Below are 17,742 nucleotides of genomic sequence, written 5' to 3' on the forward strand. Positions count from 1 at the left end.
TTTAAGAAATCCATTGACCAAATTTGAGTACAAAAAATTATTTTCCCATTATATATATTGAAATATTACAAAATTTTGACTAAAGAAATATGAACTCTTTTTAATGATGTTTTAATGTTGTTAGTATAAAAAGAATTTTCCAGATGATAAATAAAATCAATTCAAATCCATATTCTAGAACAAACAATTATTTCTCTGGTCAAACATTTTTTCATTGTAACATCTTCTAATAAAGAACTATTATAACAGTTTGACTAAAAAAACACAGGTAATGACCAAGTATATACAAAAAAAAATGGGAAGGAATCAAATTAAATTATATTATATTGATGTAATAATTATTATATTATTTGTATAATTTGATATAAAATATTATTTTTATTTATCAAATTATTGAACTATATTTACATGTTATTAAGATGTTTTGTCAAATTTTATTAAAATTAAATAATAATTAAATAATTTATATTTTAATATATTTTAAAAAATTTATATTATGTTTAATCTATATAAACGAGATATTAAATTATTTTAAATTAATATGAAATTTTATATGTGTATAATTTATATAAAAAAATTTCAATTCAATCAAACAATAAACTTTAAAAATATTATTTAATTAAAAATTATAAAATAATATAATATTATCAAAATTACACTGTTATAATTTGTGTTATAATTTGATTTTATGATAAAAAAATATAACGAAAATTAAATTCGGTAGGATTTCCTTCACTGGTTTTTAAATGCACATTACAATAGCACCTTATATAAATATTATTAAAACTGATGATATAATTAATAGGGGAGGAAGAAAGTCAATTAAAATGACAAAAAATGCAGATTTAAAGAGGCACAGTATTTATTATTATATTTAAGAAAAAGTGTTCCAAAACTGAGGTGGCACTTTGACGCATTATGTCTCGGTCAAACTGAATGAGCATGACCACCCAGCCCCACTTTTATTTCCATTTCTCGGCAAACTCCAAACTCTTCTTCAGTTCCCTCTGCCTCTTCTGTTTTACACACACCACCGCTTTCTCTCTTCTCTCTCTGCAAGATCCAAACTTTAAGTGTATGTGTTTGAATTCTCCTCTCTTTCTAACAAGAACGAGTCAGAAGTGGGTCACGGTCAATGGTTTTAGGTGAGAAAAAAACTCGAACCTAGCCGCAACACAACACCTATCAATACCATACCATAACCATTTCTTTTTTACCGTTCCAAGCTTTTGCTTTCGACCCATTATTACTTCTGTTAATGGGTTTAAAACCCAATTAAAAAGTTCGAATCTTGTCGATTATCCATGTTAGGAGAAGAGAGTAACTACAACAACAACGACCGCGGCGGCGGTCACCGGAGAACAACACATTCCCGATCAGTTTCCTGGACCGACCGGTCTCCGGTTACCCGGAAACCGCCGCGTCCGCTTCAGCCTCTCGCCATCAACAAACGCAGCGTTATGGAGTGGCCGAGCGCCGGCTGCGACGATCTCGGCGATTGGTCTCTTCCACCGACCCCAAGAGGTTCCACCATAACACCAGATTCGGGTTCGGGTAAAGTATTTCAATTCAAGAAAGACTATTATGCGTTCTACGACAAGGAATGTTCGAGAATCGCGGAGCACGTGTACCTGGGGAGTGACACGGTGGCGAAGAGCCAGGAGCTGCTGCGGCGGCACGGAATCACGCACGTGCTCAATTGCGTCGGGTTCGTGTGCCCCGAGTATTTCAAAACAGACTTCGTCTACAAAACGCTCTGGCTGCGGGACTCACCCTCGGAGGACATCACCAGCATTCTCTACGACGTTTTCGATTACTTTGAGGATGTCCGCCAACAGGGCGGGCGCATGTTCGTCCACTGCTGCCAGGGCGTCTCGCGGTCGACCTCGCTGGTCATCGCCTATCTCATGTGGAGGGAAGGCCAGAGCTTCGAGGACGCGTTCCACTACGTCAAGAACGCGCGTGGCGTCACGAACCCCAACATGGGCTTCGCGTGCCAGCTGTTGCAGTGTCAGAAGCGGGTGCACGCTATGCCTGCGAGTCCCAGTTCTGTTCTCAGGATGTATAGGATGGCTCCTCATTCTCCTTACGACCCTCTTCATCTTGTCCCTAAGTTGGTAGATCATCCTTCCCCTCGCGCGCTTGATTCGCGTGGCGCGTTTGTTGTGCACGTGCCCTCTGCTATATACGTGTGGATTGGGAAGGAGTGTGGCTCCGCAATGTGTTGCAATGCAAGATCAGCGGCTGCTCAGGTTGTTCGGTATGAGAGAGCAACGGGGGAGATTGTTAGTGTGGTTGAGGATGAAGAGCCGAAGGAGTTTTGGATTGCTCTTTCTACCAAGGAAGTGGTGGTGGAGACTATGGAGATTGATGTGGGGATTCGTCCCAGGAGAGTTGAGGAGTATGATTTAGATTATGGGATTTTTCATAAGGCGCTTGCTGGTGGGGTTGTTCCACCTTTTTCTTTGTCTAATGCTGGATCCGAAAATTGCCTTCCCGCTAGAGAAAATGGGTGGGGGAGATTGACTAGGAAGCTTGCTAGTGGTATCATGAAAGGCTTGTTTACATCCTCTAAGTGCTGTGAGTCTAGTGTGAACATCATTGAAGAGGGGAATCAACATATGAATGTTGATCCTCTTCCACCTTCTTCCAACAATGTGGGTGGTTCGCGGGGTTCCTTTGAGTGTTTTGGCTCGGAGAGGGGAAAGGATAATGTTCAAGTCAGGGATCAGTTTGTTGTCCCTAGTGTTGTTGGTTCATCAATGCCGCTGCCACCATCGCCTCATCATCGAGCATCCGATTCTTTTGCTTGTTTTCTAAGGAGCAGCCCCAAATTCAGTTCCAACTCCCCAACTCTGTCGCCCACCAGTTCGGATTATGCAAGTTCCTTTACATTTTCGCCTTCATCGACTGACTTGTCAATTGTGTCTTCTCGGCAGCTATCCCCTTCTGGTCTGGAATCAGCTGAACCCGCTCATGTGAAAGACGCATCTTCCTCAGAGTTTCGCTCCTTAGTTAAGAAAGAAGGTGAGACATTTCTGGCTAATCACACCTTGGTAGGAGCAAAGTCCAGTTTGCGGCGCAAAGGAACTTCCCTCTCCATTGCAGAGCGCAGAGGGAATAACCCCCCACCTCGCATGTTGCTACCCTCAGCCAGCGAATCATCCCGTGCCAGCAAGGTCCGGGTAAGATCCAGGTCATTCTCATTGCCTGTCTTGGATGATACTTTGATGAAGGATGTTAGTTGCAAGCAAATCTAACCGTGAAAACAGTGGGAAAACGGCTAATATGAGATGTTGATATTATTAGTATAGCTGTTGAGAGTAAGGTTAATGGCAGAGGATCATTGTAATATGGTACTGTGTCTTGTTAAGGTAGGTTGTTATGCTTGAAGTAGAAGACTTCTAAGAGAAAGTTAACTTTATTACAGTGGTTCAGTTTCTTCCTGTATAGGTAATATAGCCATAGTTGGCTCAAATGATCTAGTTTTAGAGGTGAACTTTCACTCCTGTTTGAATATTGGTGCATGCCTGCAGGGTGTAGTGTAGGCTGAGCAATAAAAACCACACCAAACATGCAGGCAATGCACTGATAGCATCTCAAGTACATAACAATTATCAAATTTAAGTGAATATAGAGTCTATTTTTCTCTTTGGCTGTTCTTGTTCTTGTTTGTTCCAGCTACTTGTCTGTATGAATGATATAATATTAAATGCTACAATTTTTAATAAAAAAAATTCATTTATAATTTCAAAATCTTTATCCTTTGAAAAGGGCAATGGTTAGCAAAATTGATATAAAACTAGTGCAAAAAGATCACCTGTGTAGGGAATCATGTAGCAGATTACCTTGTTTTAGATGTAATCATCGTCCTTTACTAGTTACTGTTTCCACTAAAAAATTAAAACCAAGTTTCAGAAACAACATTTCATTTACTTGATGGTGCCAACTGCCAAATGGTTTATTCTAATTTCGTGGCTTATATGAATGGCATCAACTACTACTGTACGTTCAAACTCCAATAGGATTCTCCAACTTACAGGATATAATCTTAACAGTAAATGTATGTGAACCAGTCATCTCAGTCAAAGTGAAGCATTTAATCTATGAACACGATTATTGATATACTATTCGATTTCCTACTTCGTTTTATCGGGCATGTACCTATAGATATTCGAAAGATGTATTATAAGACTCCAAATTTCTTTCCAAATATATACTGATATCAGAATCTGATAATGAGATGAAGCATGCACGGTAAAGGGTAATGTGGATAATTTGTCCTAACATTGAAACATATGTATAATCTGCGCCAAAGGAACTAACAGAGCAGATATATCCTTTGAAAATGGCATAATGGGACCATTTCCTTCAAAGAGAATCACACGACCTGACGTGTTTGTATTTCTAGTGTGAACCTTTGGTAGAGACATGTGACATTTTACTTAAGATGTAGTTGAATGCAACTTCCTTCAGCAGTTTGATTGCCCACAAGTTGTTCATCAATGCCACCGTTGGTTGCTTCTGTTGCATCAATCATCAAAAGTGAAAGCGACTATTTTGCTGAATCTTAGTTGCCAACCATGTGCACATTTGGCCATTTCCAAGTACTTTTTTTTTTTTTTTGCTTTCTGTATAAATTTGGTTCCTTTAATTTAAACAGTGTGCCATTTTAATCCCTAGAAATATGTAGTTTGTTAGCGAAGAGTGGTCTTTTTACAGCTGCTTCCACTGCAAGTCAGGTTTTCCCAACCGTGCTATTCGTTTAGTTTGTAGATGCGATGCTAAAAAAATCAGTGCAAATATTAATAATTACCAACCAAAAATAGAGAACATTTTACACTCGACTGTGAGGTTCCTAGCCGTTATTACATGGGAATGCTGCCAACCTACCGTTGAATCTTTATTTTGGTCAATAGAAATCAAAACAGTATCACTACAGTCATATACCCTCTTAAACCAGTTAGACTCCCTTGGTACCTACCATTCAATCTTACTTATTTTAGTTACTGTATCACTAGTTTTTAAATAATTAAGCTATAATTTGTATTCTTAAATATTTTGCAGGTGCCAAAGGTTCTTCCATACAAATCAAAGAACAGTGCTGAACGAGTCAAGATTCCATTCTTCATCTACTTGGACTACTCTTCTATTTTAATACTGGCTATAAATTGAAGATCAGGACAGGACTGTACAAACAAGAAGCTAATTAAGGTGAATGTTACTGTATCACAATTGATAGGGTGTGATTTGCTCCATCCACCAACCTTCTTTTTCTTTTGCTCCATGATACACCACTAAACTTCCCTTGGCAGCTTAACCTTTCTATTTTTTCTTCAGTGGGAGAGAAAGGATCACATTGCTGAGATCATTCCACAACTCAAATGCCTTCTTTGATCATAGTGTCTGGGAAATGCTTTACGTGTTAAGCAGACTTTGCCTGCATACAGACCACATCAACCACGTGAGATTAAGATTCTAGCCATTATAGGAAGACGTAAATGAAAATCATCTTTTGCAAAAGGAGGAGAGGTGGAAATAACAATAACAATAAAGGAAGGAACCACCAAATACATAGTTTCCATTATTAAGTAATAACTCAAATGATGTCATGATATCCAAAAAGTGCTAAATTTTAGTTGGGTAAAGGAAACAAATGCAGAATGCTTTACCAATAATGTGAAAAGTCAATATATAAATCACTCTATCGGCAGCCTCTTGCAGCGTAGCTAGAAGATAAAATCCTGCCAAGATTTAAAATTGAAATTGAGGGTAATTGAAAAGAGTATCTGCATTACATAGAAAAAGCTATTATACAATACCAAAAGTACAAACCTGAAGTCCAGAGCCAATATGTTGAATGCGTGTACATAGGAGGCAATAAAGTAGCCATGAGAGGTATGGCAATGCATGATGCACCTTGGGCCAGAACATATAAACGGATGTCACCAAAGAACCTTCATTATAAAAGAATAAGTGAGAAAAGTAGCAACTATTCTCAAGAGCAAAAGTTCAGTAAACTGGATGCTCAGTTACCGCAGGGTTAAGAATTAGCCTAAATTTGACATTATCTTAATCAATCCATGATGTTGCCACTCACAATAAATCCTATATCTTTATGATAACTGCATTGATAGAATTGGCAATTTTTTAGGACAATAGTTAGATGCAGTTTGGTGGTGCTTTTAGTGTTATTTTCACATTAAAATTGGAGTATCAACTACATAACTCACAACAAATGTTGACGTGATGAAACTCCAACTTTGATTAAAGAACAGCCCTAAAAGCATCTAAAGAACTGGAACTAAGTTTTGTCCAACTTTTTATCCGTATGAAGAGCAATTTTGTTCACTTATAGAAGGACTGAATGTATGTATCAATGAGTAAATGTCCAACTAATGCAATAGGATAAGGAAAAGAAAAAAAAAACTCATGCAAATAGAAGTAATTAATGAAGAAGTAGGCTTGCCTCCAATACACATTGCTCTTGTATCAAACCTTACAATGATGAGGATTGCCAACAGAGACACGAAAGCAACAGACATCTCCAATAACAAACTATAATCAAGGAATCAAAATTATGAAATGGAAGAATATAGATTTCTACTGCAACAATGGCTGAATTGAATTCAACTTCTATAGGAGAAACTCACCGGGAACCTGTCCCACACAAGGCCTGCATCATCTGGGCCAAGATGATAGTATGAAGACCCAAAAGCAACTGAAGTCACAGCAACATAGAAGCATGTCCAACCCCATAGTTCACCTTGCAAACTGATGCTACATATCTTAATTATATAATTGACAACAACAATCTCGTAAGCTAAAGAAACTGATGGTGACAAAATGAAAATACCTGATGTTAAAATAGTTCCTACGGTGGCAAAGCACAAGGCCAATGAGACCAATAACCATGAATGGGAAATTTGCTACCACGTTAGGTGCATTAGGAAGGCCTGAAGAACAATAAAAAAGAGGAAACAAATAATAGTTTTAATATTCTATTATCGCAAAGATTTTTACATTGTGAATTTACACTGATGTCGTAAAAGATTTTCACGTGAAACATTTTTGAAACTGGCAACTAATCACAAATACAAACAACATTATATTATATGATAAGTTTGTTCGTTTTTCCAATAATTATATTCATACTTACATTAATTTATATAGAAATTGAACTCCTTTTAAATTTAACAATATTACATTATACGACTGTTTATTATTAGAAATCCTTATAAGTTTGTTCACTCAGTGTAATGTATTCTAATTAAATTCGGAAAAAAAAAATCCTTTTGTTTGTTTTTACTTTTCAAAATTTGGCAACAAACTGAATGGAAATGGAAGACCCTCATCAGCTCAGTTGACATAAACTCCTCTACATAACCAAGTTTACATTTTTAAGGCTACTTTACTGAAAATGAAAGGCTGACAAGTAGTTTTCGTAAGGAATTACCAAAGAATTCGCGCTTTTCAGCGAAATCATGGTATCTCTGAGGCTGAGGAATGGACGGGGTTAAGAGGATGAGTAAAAGGAAGAAAGCAATGGCGAGTCCCAATGCCTGCACAGTGCATTTTCTCATTTTTGTTGCAGAATAGATGGAAATGGGAGGAATGAGAACGAATTAGAGAGCGAGAGCTGAGTGAAAGACATCATGTAGGAGGAGGAAGGTGGTGGCGGCGTGCGGTGTGACGGTGGTGAATGGCGCCATCGGCAAAACATTAATATCTATTATTTTGATATAGATGAAGTGAGTAGAACTTTCCCCAAAAAGCCTTCATTTTATTTTGAGTAAATAACAATACAACAAAATAATTTCTTGCGCATTATTTTCCAATTACTATTGATATTTTACACGTGACAAAAAATTATCACTTAAATTTTGATTAGAAAATCATACTAAAAATACTTAAAAAATTGTATTTTATTTTCATAGGAGTAACTTCCTCCAAGTAATTTTAACTTTTTTTTTACAAAAATACACTTTAGAAAAATTCAATTTGTTTAATGAGAACATCTCATTTTAAAGAGATAGAATAAAGAATTATTTTGTTGATGAAAATGTGAGGTGGATAACATAAGGATGATGATGGAAAATTTAAATTTAGTCTTCAAATGTGAAAAAGTGTAATAAATTGGTGTTGTCGTTAAATTTTTGTGAAATTTATCATTAAGTTATAATGTTTATAAATCAAATTGATAATAAGTTATATTTTTCGAAAATCAAATTGATATTAATATACAAAATTAAGGAATTAAATTGTTATTAAATTATCCACAAGATCAATTCATCACACCTTTTGTATAAGGGACTAAATTCAATTTTTCTATCTTTAAAGGATTTAGCGCTTCAAACTTCTAAAGACAAAAATTGGTATTTATCCTAAAACTTTGGTTGGTCGTAAAATAAATTGTTTTATCAAAAATAAAATAAATATTTGTTAATATTACATGGACAAATTATTTAATTCATCAAAATATGAAGATAACATAAAAGTAACAAAATATTACTTGTTGATTAATGTGTGGATTCAATAACAATAAAGACTTAACCAATCAACCAAAGGGATTTATTATTGGTCCCTACAAATGTAAGAAAAGACTTTCTTATCTCTCTTTCTTTCCCTTCACATTCTTCTCACCCCATTCAACCCATCACCACCACACCAAGGTTGCATGCTGCCACCTCACCATGTGACATTGGGCTCACCGTGCCATTACCTCCTTACACAGACCCCTCATTGTGGTATTATTTGGGGGTCTATATAAATTGCACAATGATCCATTGCTTACATGGGGGCGAAAAAATTACACAATCAAAACGTAATTTTTCATAATAAAATCATAATTTTATTATTATGTTTATGTCAAAAGGACATTTTAGAGATATTCTTAAAAAATCCTAGTTCGGTAACGCCAATAGCTACTCCCTACTACTAAATTTGCATTTTGAATATTAAAGTGAACCCTAAAAAGTTTAAAAAATGAATCAAAACATCTTCAATTGTCTAAATATAAACAACCCGATTTGTATCACTTAAATTTTAAGTAATTCAATTAATTTTCTTTCCAACCGGAATTTATATTGATAAGATATTTAATTCACATATATTATTTTTCTCTTTCTTATATTTAATATGATATTAAATAACTCATCTTACTTAGAGTAATCATCTTTAATTTTAAGCAACTTAAAATCATATATGATATATTATTTTTAATTTTTATAAGCAACTCATTAGACAATTCTCAACGTGATGCTTTCAGGTTGGAGCACATTGTTGGCAGTATCTTGGGTGAAAATGCAGAACGCCGCCTCTTAATTTCGGCCATTGGCCCTGAGTAGATAATGGCATGCAAGAAATGAGATATAACTGTAACTATCTTTGTGGAAGTTTATCATCTTTAAGTTTGCATAGAACGCGTAACATTTCCCCCCTTGATCCGGGATGGATATTGGTAATGTTTGTGTGAAGAAAATTGCGCAATTTTTTTCATCATGAGAAGTAGATTGATTAGGAGAGCATATGAACCATATGTAATGTAAGCCGCTTCGTGCCAAAATTAACTCGGTTTAAGCTATATTCACACAAAAGAAAAAAATACTCGGTTTAAGCTATATATGGCATTGGTCTGTTCCTTTCCCCAGCTACTCCATGGATCTTTTTTTTATGTTAGGTGACTGATTCAGTTCCTATTTTTCTCAATCTACCAAGAAAAAATCCAACGAATAAAATGAAACGGTGGTTGGATGAGATTCTATCGTGCCATCCGCCGTGATTAAATTTTGTTAACATATTATTAAAATGATCATGTTCCAATTTTAAAACTTCACTTATATACAGAATCTCATTTCTTTATTCATATTAGTCGAAAAGTTTTGGTTAAAACGCAACGATCATGTTCCAGTTTTTAAAACATCACCTATATATAGAATCTCATTTATTTTTATATATTAGACGGAAGGTTTTGGTTAAAATTCAAAACAACAAAAAACACCCAACGCAACTCACCCTACCAAGATAATAAATTATACGAGAATAACTTAGATGAAAAATATAAAATAATTTTAAGAAAGGAGAATTTTTTAATAGTGTGAGTACATATTAGTTGTTGGAAACCATTTTGGTTTGACACAGGATCAAGTCTTGAGAAAAACTTGATCAAAAGTTATTTTATATAAACAGTAAATTCTCCTTAATTAATTAACATTATATAGAGTACTAGTTTTTCTTATTAATTAGGTCCATAGGAAGAGACTAATTCCATACAAAATGATAAATCACGGTTCAAATATTAAGACGTTTTTTTTTTTTTTTTCACAAGAAGGATACTTGCATTGCATGCGAAAACTAAAAAGAAAGAAATGAAAGAGAAGTTTTTCTTCGACGGTTAGAACACGGATTAACTATGACTTCAGTATCATCATAAAGATAAATGCTAACAAATATTTTAAAGGCACTGGTTATAAAAATTAAAGTAAAAATATTTTTATTGGAAAATAAAAAATTCTATTAATTATAATTTTTTATACTCTATTATGATTCACACAAAAATATGTTTTTCGTTTAATTTCTAAATCAATGTCTTCAAGAGTAAGACCCAAACATAAATATAGTAGTAATTTATAAAATGTTTAGCATTTAATGAGTTGTGAAATTATCTAGAATAGACAAAGATTAAGATTAAGAGGCAAAACCAAAGGAAAGGTCTTTTACTTTAGGTGTATCTTTGTCTTGTGCGGAGGAATCTACGCCCACGCGCTATAACCCGCAAATTTCGAGACACATGCCCGACGACATCATCAAACCACACATGATATCATGTTCTCTCAAACCGCATGTGTGAAACTGACCCCTCTTCAACTCGTCAATTTTTATTACCATTTTCTTTTCTTTTTCTCTCTCCCTCCACCATAGTACAAAATTTCCATTTCAAACTACACATTTCGTGCACATTTTTAATCTCCGATACCGTTTTTCGTTGATGGTCACGAACATCCATACAAATCCGAATTTTGGAATGAATTGCAAAATTTTTGGAGGTGGCATATACGTTTACTCCTCTGCAATTGGGATCATGCGCGTAGCGTAACGTAAACAAGTGTCAAGGGCTAAACAAGGTCGCGACAAAACCAAAATGCGCATCCCTTCGAAGAAAGCCACGACTGTGTTCAAGTAAAAGTCTGAAACAGATAAACCTCACCGTTATTACGTTGCTTTCAATGTCATGTGATATGATTATGCATCATGCACACATATATATGGTTCACAACGCATCAACGCATTATCATTATTTTATTATATTATATTTGTTATTTCGAATTTAATTTATTATAAATTACGAAAGTTGGAGATTTTATCAGTATTTAACTGAGTGGGAACTGTTGTTTGGTGGAACAGACGTGCCCGCAATGATGAAGTGTTTCTCGGTGTCCTTATCCTCTTTATGGGTTCTCCTTGCTCTCTGTTCTCTGAGGTATGCAGCCATGGAATCTTTTACTTCTCTTGCTATTGTTTTGTTGATTCTGAGTTTCGCTTGTGTAGTCCTTTATGCTACATTTTGGATATTTGTTAAGATATGCTTGATTGGTAATTTCTGGTTAATAAATTGGAGGCTTGAATCCAGATCCTATAAATAAAGTGTTCTGCTTTTTTGTTCATTCACATTGCCATTGCTTGCTGCTTGAGCTTGTCAAATGGACTGATTCACAATGGTTTCATTACTCTGGTGGATCTTGAAGTGTGAACAGAAGTCTGCCTTGTGAGTGAGCAGAAATACTAGTGATTTACCGAGTATTCAAACTTTCCACTGCCTTTTGGAATTATCAAATTGAATATGTAGTTGGAGTGCTGCTGCTGTTGTTGATTAGTCTAATTAGTCTAATGATACTCGGATAATTCAACTCAGATTTTGCATTTTTAGCCATTGTCACTTTGGATGTGTAAATTCTTACTCTAAAAGAAAATATCTACTTACATATTTGGTCTCGAACAGAAAATATTTTTATTATTAATAATAAAGCACTGTTGTCATTATTTCCTGAATTTATATGAATACGAAAAGGTATAGAGCTCACTCACATTTGGGGTGGATTTGGTATTGCTGGGTGATTTTCAGAAGCTGGTTTTATGCATTGCTTTAAATATAGTATTTGGTAGCTAAATGTCAAAAGCTGTTTACAAAAATTGCATTGAATATCGTTTATGGTAATCATATACCTGTATGGCAACCTTTTAAAATCAGTAACATAATAATGCAACTTTTGACTTAGGTCCTCGATGTCAAATCCAGGAAGCCCAAGTCTGGTTAATTTCAATTAGTTAATTTGGAGAAGTAGACTTGAAACTCAGCATAGGTTTTAACATTAATGTTTACTATTTCGAATGTGATTTTGAATTAATATAGAATATAAACTAGCTTCCATTAGAGCAGTGTGTGTGGAATGACTTTTAAACCTTTCAAGCAAGCTTCAATTTTGTCCAAATTAATTGCAGAAAATATAAGTGGAAAGTATATTAAATTGAAATCTTATGTCGTTTAATCATATCCTAAGTGCAACTAGTATTCCTCAATCTTATTTGTCACATATTAGACAATAAAAGTAAAGAAAGATATAACATAATATATATCTGAGTGTGTCATTTCAGTGTGTTATCGCAAAATATATCTCAGAGTGGCCTACAGCAAGCTAGCCTCCCACCAAGAGGTTGGAATTCCTATGATTCCTTTTGCTGGACGATTTCTGAAGAAGAATTCTTACAAAGTGCTGAAATAGTTTCTCAACGTCTCAAGGCTCATGGATATCAGGTATAGATACTGCAAAGAACAATAACTTATGGATGATTTAACTGTGTTAGCAGTGCTTTGATTAGATATAGACTGATTTCTTTCCATCAACTCTTGTAGTTTGTCGTGGTGGATTACCTCTGGTATAGGAAGAAAGTCACGGGTGCTTATCCTGATTCTCTTGGATTTGACGTGATTGATGAATGGGGAAGGATGCTCCCTGACCCAGGAAGGTGGCCTTCTTCCATAGGCGGGAAGGGATTCAGTGATGTAGCTAATAGAGTACATAGTTTAGGTTTGAAGTTTGGGATTCATGTTATGAGAGGGATAAGCACACAAGCTGTCAATGCAAACACCCCTATCCTAGATACAACAAAGGTACTTTTGCATTTCTTCTATGACTTGATTTTTTTTCTTTACCTCTGTATTAGAAATTTGTAGTGATGGATGCCTTACATAATACATTTTTTTCTTCTAAAAAAGTACAAAATAACAGGCAGAATATGAGAATATTGTTTTATCTTAATTGGAAGTTCTTGTTGACCTTGATTTCCTCCTCTTGCAATTTCCTAGGGAGGTGCTTATCAAGAATCTGGTCGAGTGTGGCGTGCAAAAGACATAGCAATGCCAGAAAGGGCTTGTGCATGGATGCCTCACGGTTTCATGAGTGTAAATACGAAGTTGGGAGCAGGGAGAGCTTTTTTGAAATCCCTTTATGAGCAGTATGCTGCATGGGGTGTTGATCTTGGTACTAGTAAAACTAATGTATAATCTGCTTATTATGCCCTATCAGGAGTTGCATCATGTCACAGACGACAATCATGATGAATTTAAATAATTTTTTGCCCTATCTTAATCTAAGTTTAGTAACTGAAACAGTTGTACTACTTTTTTCATCAAGACACTAAGCAGACAGAATTGGTATTTTAGTGGTCCAATAGATTTCAAGTAGTCTTATCATATCAAGGAACTTCTATTTTCACTAAAGATAAAAACAACACCGCCTACTTCATTGGGCCACACTTGTAAAAGTTAGTTTACTACAATTTCCTGTTTCATCCATTGTAAACCTCTAAAATTGTGTCAGCCTTTTAAGCATTGATGGATTATTCACTCATGTGCTAATTCAAGATTTACAAAGAAAAAAAATGCAATAGAAATTAGTTAGTGGACTCTTAACTGGATTTTCATTATGATCTATGAGAATATATATATCATCATTTTGGCTATGCTTTGGCAGCTATGTTGATAGATTTGCTGCTGTCCTTGCAGTGAAACATGATTGTGTGTTTGGTGATGACTTGGATTTAAATGAAATAAGCTATGTGTCTGAGGTATTCTACAGTTCCCTCTCCCTCTTACCCTCTTCACTACCTCTCATTCTCACATAAACACTGAGATTGGTAATATTTTTCCAATGATTTATTGGCTAAAATTTGTCATATGGCATGCCATGACAGGTTCTCAGCGAGCTTAATCGCCCTATTGTGTATTCTCTGTCTCCCGGAACCAGTGTGACACCAGCCATGGCCAAGGATGTCAGTGGACTAGTTAACATGTATAGAATAACAGGAGATGACTGGGATTTATGGGAGGACGTCAAGGCTCATTTTGATGTAACAAGGTGATTAAGCTGTCTATATTTCTGTTTAAGATTTTTTTTTATCAGCTTTGCAGTATGTTGCAATCATGCTACTTCTCTGTGTACATTCTGTTATCACCATATTACATAACTTTAGTTCATTTAATTCTGAACCAGGGATTTTTCTACAGCTAATATGATAGGAGGAAAAGGTTTAAAGGGAAATTCCTGGCCTGATTTGGACATGCTACCATTTGGATGGCTAACTGATCCAGGTAATGAGACTGGGCTGCTACTTTTTCATTTGCTCATTATGAATGTCATAACCCTCATACTGTGGATGAGTTGTTTATTACTTATATGTATGTATTGATCCAGTAACTGCTTTTATCTATTATTCATTTGTGTGAACCAGAATCCTCATGTAATTGGAATATGGATTATGGAATTATTTCTTATCCCCTTATTCTATCTGTAGGATCAAATGAAGGTCCACACAGGTTTAGTAAACTCACTCTAGAAGAAAAAAGGACACAGGTATTGATAAGAAAAAGCATAATTGAGTTGATTTCATATATATTCATGTATCTATTTTGATCTGCGTACATGCATTATGATAGACTCTGAGTGAATCAATTCTTATCTGGCAGATGACTTTGTGGTCTTTGGCGAAGTCTCCCCTTATGTATGGGGGGGATGTGAGGAAGATTGATGCAACCACATATGAACTTATCACAAATCCTACCCTGCTAGAGATTAATTACTTCAGCTCAAACAATATGGAGGCATGTGAGCCATCTAATTTTTTAGGGAATAATATGGAGGCATAGAACTCATCATGAATCATTTCACTTTACTGCAATGACAGTTTCCTTACGTCACAAGCTCAATTAACTTGAAGCACCCTGGAGGGAAAAAAAGAAGACCTAAGAAAGGAATAAAAGCATCATTTACACATTCATTGGGTTTGACTGGCTGCAGTGAATCAAAGGCGAGTGGTTGGTCTATTGAAAGTCTTAACCAAGATCTTGAAAGAATCTGTTGGAAAAATGGTTTAGAAAACAAGCATCAGGCCACTTTCTGCGTACACAAAAGAGAACTTCAATTCAGATTGTAATCATGCTTTATCTTTCTATTTTCCATTTATCCAACTTCCATTTAAATATTTGTGTTGCAGTTAGCAATAGAAATTGTTACGTTGGTATTGTTACAGAGATGGGGTGAGTATGTATCCAGCAGACTATCGAGGGAAACATCAATTAGTTGCAACTGACAGAATGAAATTTTGCTTGGATGCTTCTCCAAAACGAAAGGTTACTTCTAGAGAGTTCAGGAGAGGTACATTTTCTCCATGCAGATGGGATTCAAATCAGGTATGTTGCAGTCCATATTTACAAGAGTAGCGTGTGGCCCTTAATCTTTAGGAAGGAGTCCTGTGTGTGATTCGTTAAAACAACTTCGTTATGTGCATATTATTATTTTTGCCCCTATTGAGTATCATATGCCTTGGCCAATTTGTATTTTATTGATTCTGTTGGAAGCTGATCTATCTGGTCTTCTACAGATCTGGGAACTGAACTCCAATGGGACCATGGTAAATAGTTACTCCGGTCTTTGTGCAACTGTAGAGTATGTTGAAGGTAAAATTTTGTAATCAGTTTCCACTTTTTAGAACTAGTTTCCAGGGTTGCTTTTTCCCCATTTCCTTGTGTTTATCACTCATAAAGCACATCGGTCATTCATGCAGCAAATGTTAATTCTGGTGGGATTCGCTCTTGGATCGCAACAGGAAGAACAGGTCTCTGTCTACTTTCTAACAAACACTTGAATGAATTTCAAGAGTTTTCTTCTTTTCTGCAACTGCAAAGCATCAAAATTGGAAAAATGCTAATTGCTTAAATAATCATGAGTACATAAGAACTTAAATAACAGAATTTGCTTAATCATGAGTACCATCTGACTCTTAAATAAGGGTCCAATCAATTACTATAATTTCATCCACTTCACCCTCTAAGAGGAGTCAAAGTCAAATCCTATATTAATTCTTTTATATTAATCTTATATCTCTATTCAGGGGAAATCTATCTTGCTTTCTTCAATCTAAGCGAACAGAAGACGGAGATATATGCAAAGACATCATATCTGGCTAAGGTTCTTCCTGACAAAAGCATCACTTCATGCAAGGGCAAGGAAGTGTGGAGTGGAACAGACGTAATAACGACGCAGGGGACGATATCAATGAACGTGGAAATTCATGGATGTGCACTATTTCTTCTAAATTGCAACTAGTCTGGCATGGCTTCCAATTATTTTGAACAGAAAAGGAAAAGAAAACAGCATCTCATTGTTGAGGCTTTTTTCCCCCTCTATTTAATTATTACTCTTCCCATGGTGGGGGTTAGGTGAAATTTGTATGTGTTAATGCACTGCAGTGCGGTACGTAACTGTTGGATCGCACCGTGTTTAGACAAACTACATAGGAAATTATACTTGTTGTATGTTACGATTCTTTTGGTAAGAGAGAAAGTGAGAGGAAATAAATTAGAGAAAAAAAAATAATACGACTAATTTTGTTTGTTTGTTTGAGTAGGTAAGTGTCTTTTTTTTTTTAAAAAAATATTTTACAAATTAATTTAAAATTAATTGTAGAAAAGATTTTTGTGCGTATTAAATAGTAATTGTTTTAAATTTACATGAATATTAAATATATATTGGAAATTTTAGTATTATATATAATAATATTATTTATTTTATAATTAGCTTAATTGGTTAAAAATTTTAATATTTTAGTATTATATATAATAATATTATTTATTTTATAATTAGTTCAATTGGTTAGAAAATGATATTAATAATGCGAAAGTCAATATTTGAGATTGTGATATTTCAAGTAGGAGTTTTCATTGTTGATGAGTTATTATTTTATAGGCATGAGCAGTCAATTAAATAGAAAGGAAATAACACAAAAAAAGAAACAAAATAATCTTAGAAAAATAAGATTTGTGATTCTCAATTATTTAAGGTAAAATACTCTTCGTTGTTCTTCGTTAAGGTAGAAACTTTTATTTCAAATCAATATTTTTTATTTTAATTAATTATTCAATAAAAATATTTTAATTTCCTTAATTTCTTTAATCAACACTTTAGTTTTCTGATGAATATTAAATATAACTAATGCATTTATAAATTATTAAAAAAATGTTGGTTTTTTTAGTATAAGTTTTCTGTACCATCAATATTAAATTTGTACGGTCAACCAATTAAAAATTATCTTAATTATAATTTTTAAAATAATTTTTATAAAAATTAATAATCTTATTATATATCATTTTTTTAATTGATTAATGATATAATATTTTTTACGGTAATA

At 34.6% G+C, this 17,742-nt stretch overlaps 3 protein-coding genes across 3 annotated transcripts; 2 read left to right on the top strand and 1 right to left on the bottom strand.

Moving 5' to 3' along the window:
* The first annotated feature begins 953 nt into the window (after positions 1-953).
* LOC114413071 (protein-tyrosine-phosphatase MKP1-like) lies at positions 954-3,654 on the top strand. Its single transcript, XM_028377249.1, has one exon. The coding sequence runs from the start codon at positions 1,305-1,307 to the stop codon at positions 3,258-3,260; it is 1,956 nt and encodes a 651-aa protein (XP_028233050.1). The 5' UTR covers positions 954-1,304; the 3' UTR covers positions 3,261-3,654.
* Positions 3,655-5,021: 1,367 nt separating this feature from the next.
* Positions 5,022-7,713, bottom strand: LOC114411374. The gene is made up of 7 exons (XM_028375074.1): positions 7,457-7,713; positions 6,857-6,956; positions 6,654-6,774; positions 6,499-6,558; positions 5,836-5,959; positions 5,673-5,744; positions 5,022-5,440 (listed from the first exon to the last, which is right to left on the bottom strand). Exons 1-7 carry the CDS (start codon positions 7,581-7,583, stop codon positions 5,355-5,357), a joined length of 690 nt encoding a protein of 229 aa, XP_028230875.1. The 5' UTR covers positions 7,584-7,713; the 3' UTR covers positions 5,022-5,354.
* A 3,446-nt stretch (positions 7,714-11,159) lies between these two features.
* LOC114413072 lies at positions 11,160-16,958 on the top strand. Its single transcript, XM_028377251.1, has 15 exons — positions 11,160-11,178; positions 11,404-11,479; positions 12,652-12,811; positions 12,911-13,168; positions 13,364-13,538; positions 14,063-14,124; positions 14,251-14,414; positions 14,550-14,647; positions 14,851-14,909; positions 15,023-15,157; positions 15,241-15,485; positions 15,586-15,745; positions 15,937-16,012; positions 16,120-16,170; positions 16,447-16,958. The coding sequence occupies exons 2-15, from the start codon at positions 11,415-11,417 to the stop codon at positions 16,659-16,661; spliced, it is 1,923 nt and encodes a 640-aa protein (XP_028233052.1). The 5' UTR covers positions 11,160-11,178; positions 11,404-11,414; the 3' UTR covers positions 16,662-16,958.
* The last annotated feature ends 784 nt before the right edge of the window (positions 16,959-17,742 follow it).

Source organism: Glycine soja, chromosome 5 (assembly GCF_004193775.1).
Source record: "Glycine soja cultivar W05 chromosome 5, ASM419377v2, whole genome shotgun sequence".
In the NCBI taxonomy this organism is placed as follows: domain Eukaryota; kingdom Viridiplantae; phylum Streptophyta; class Magnoliopsida; order Fabales; family Fabaceae; genus Glycine; species Glycine soja.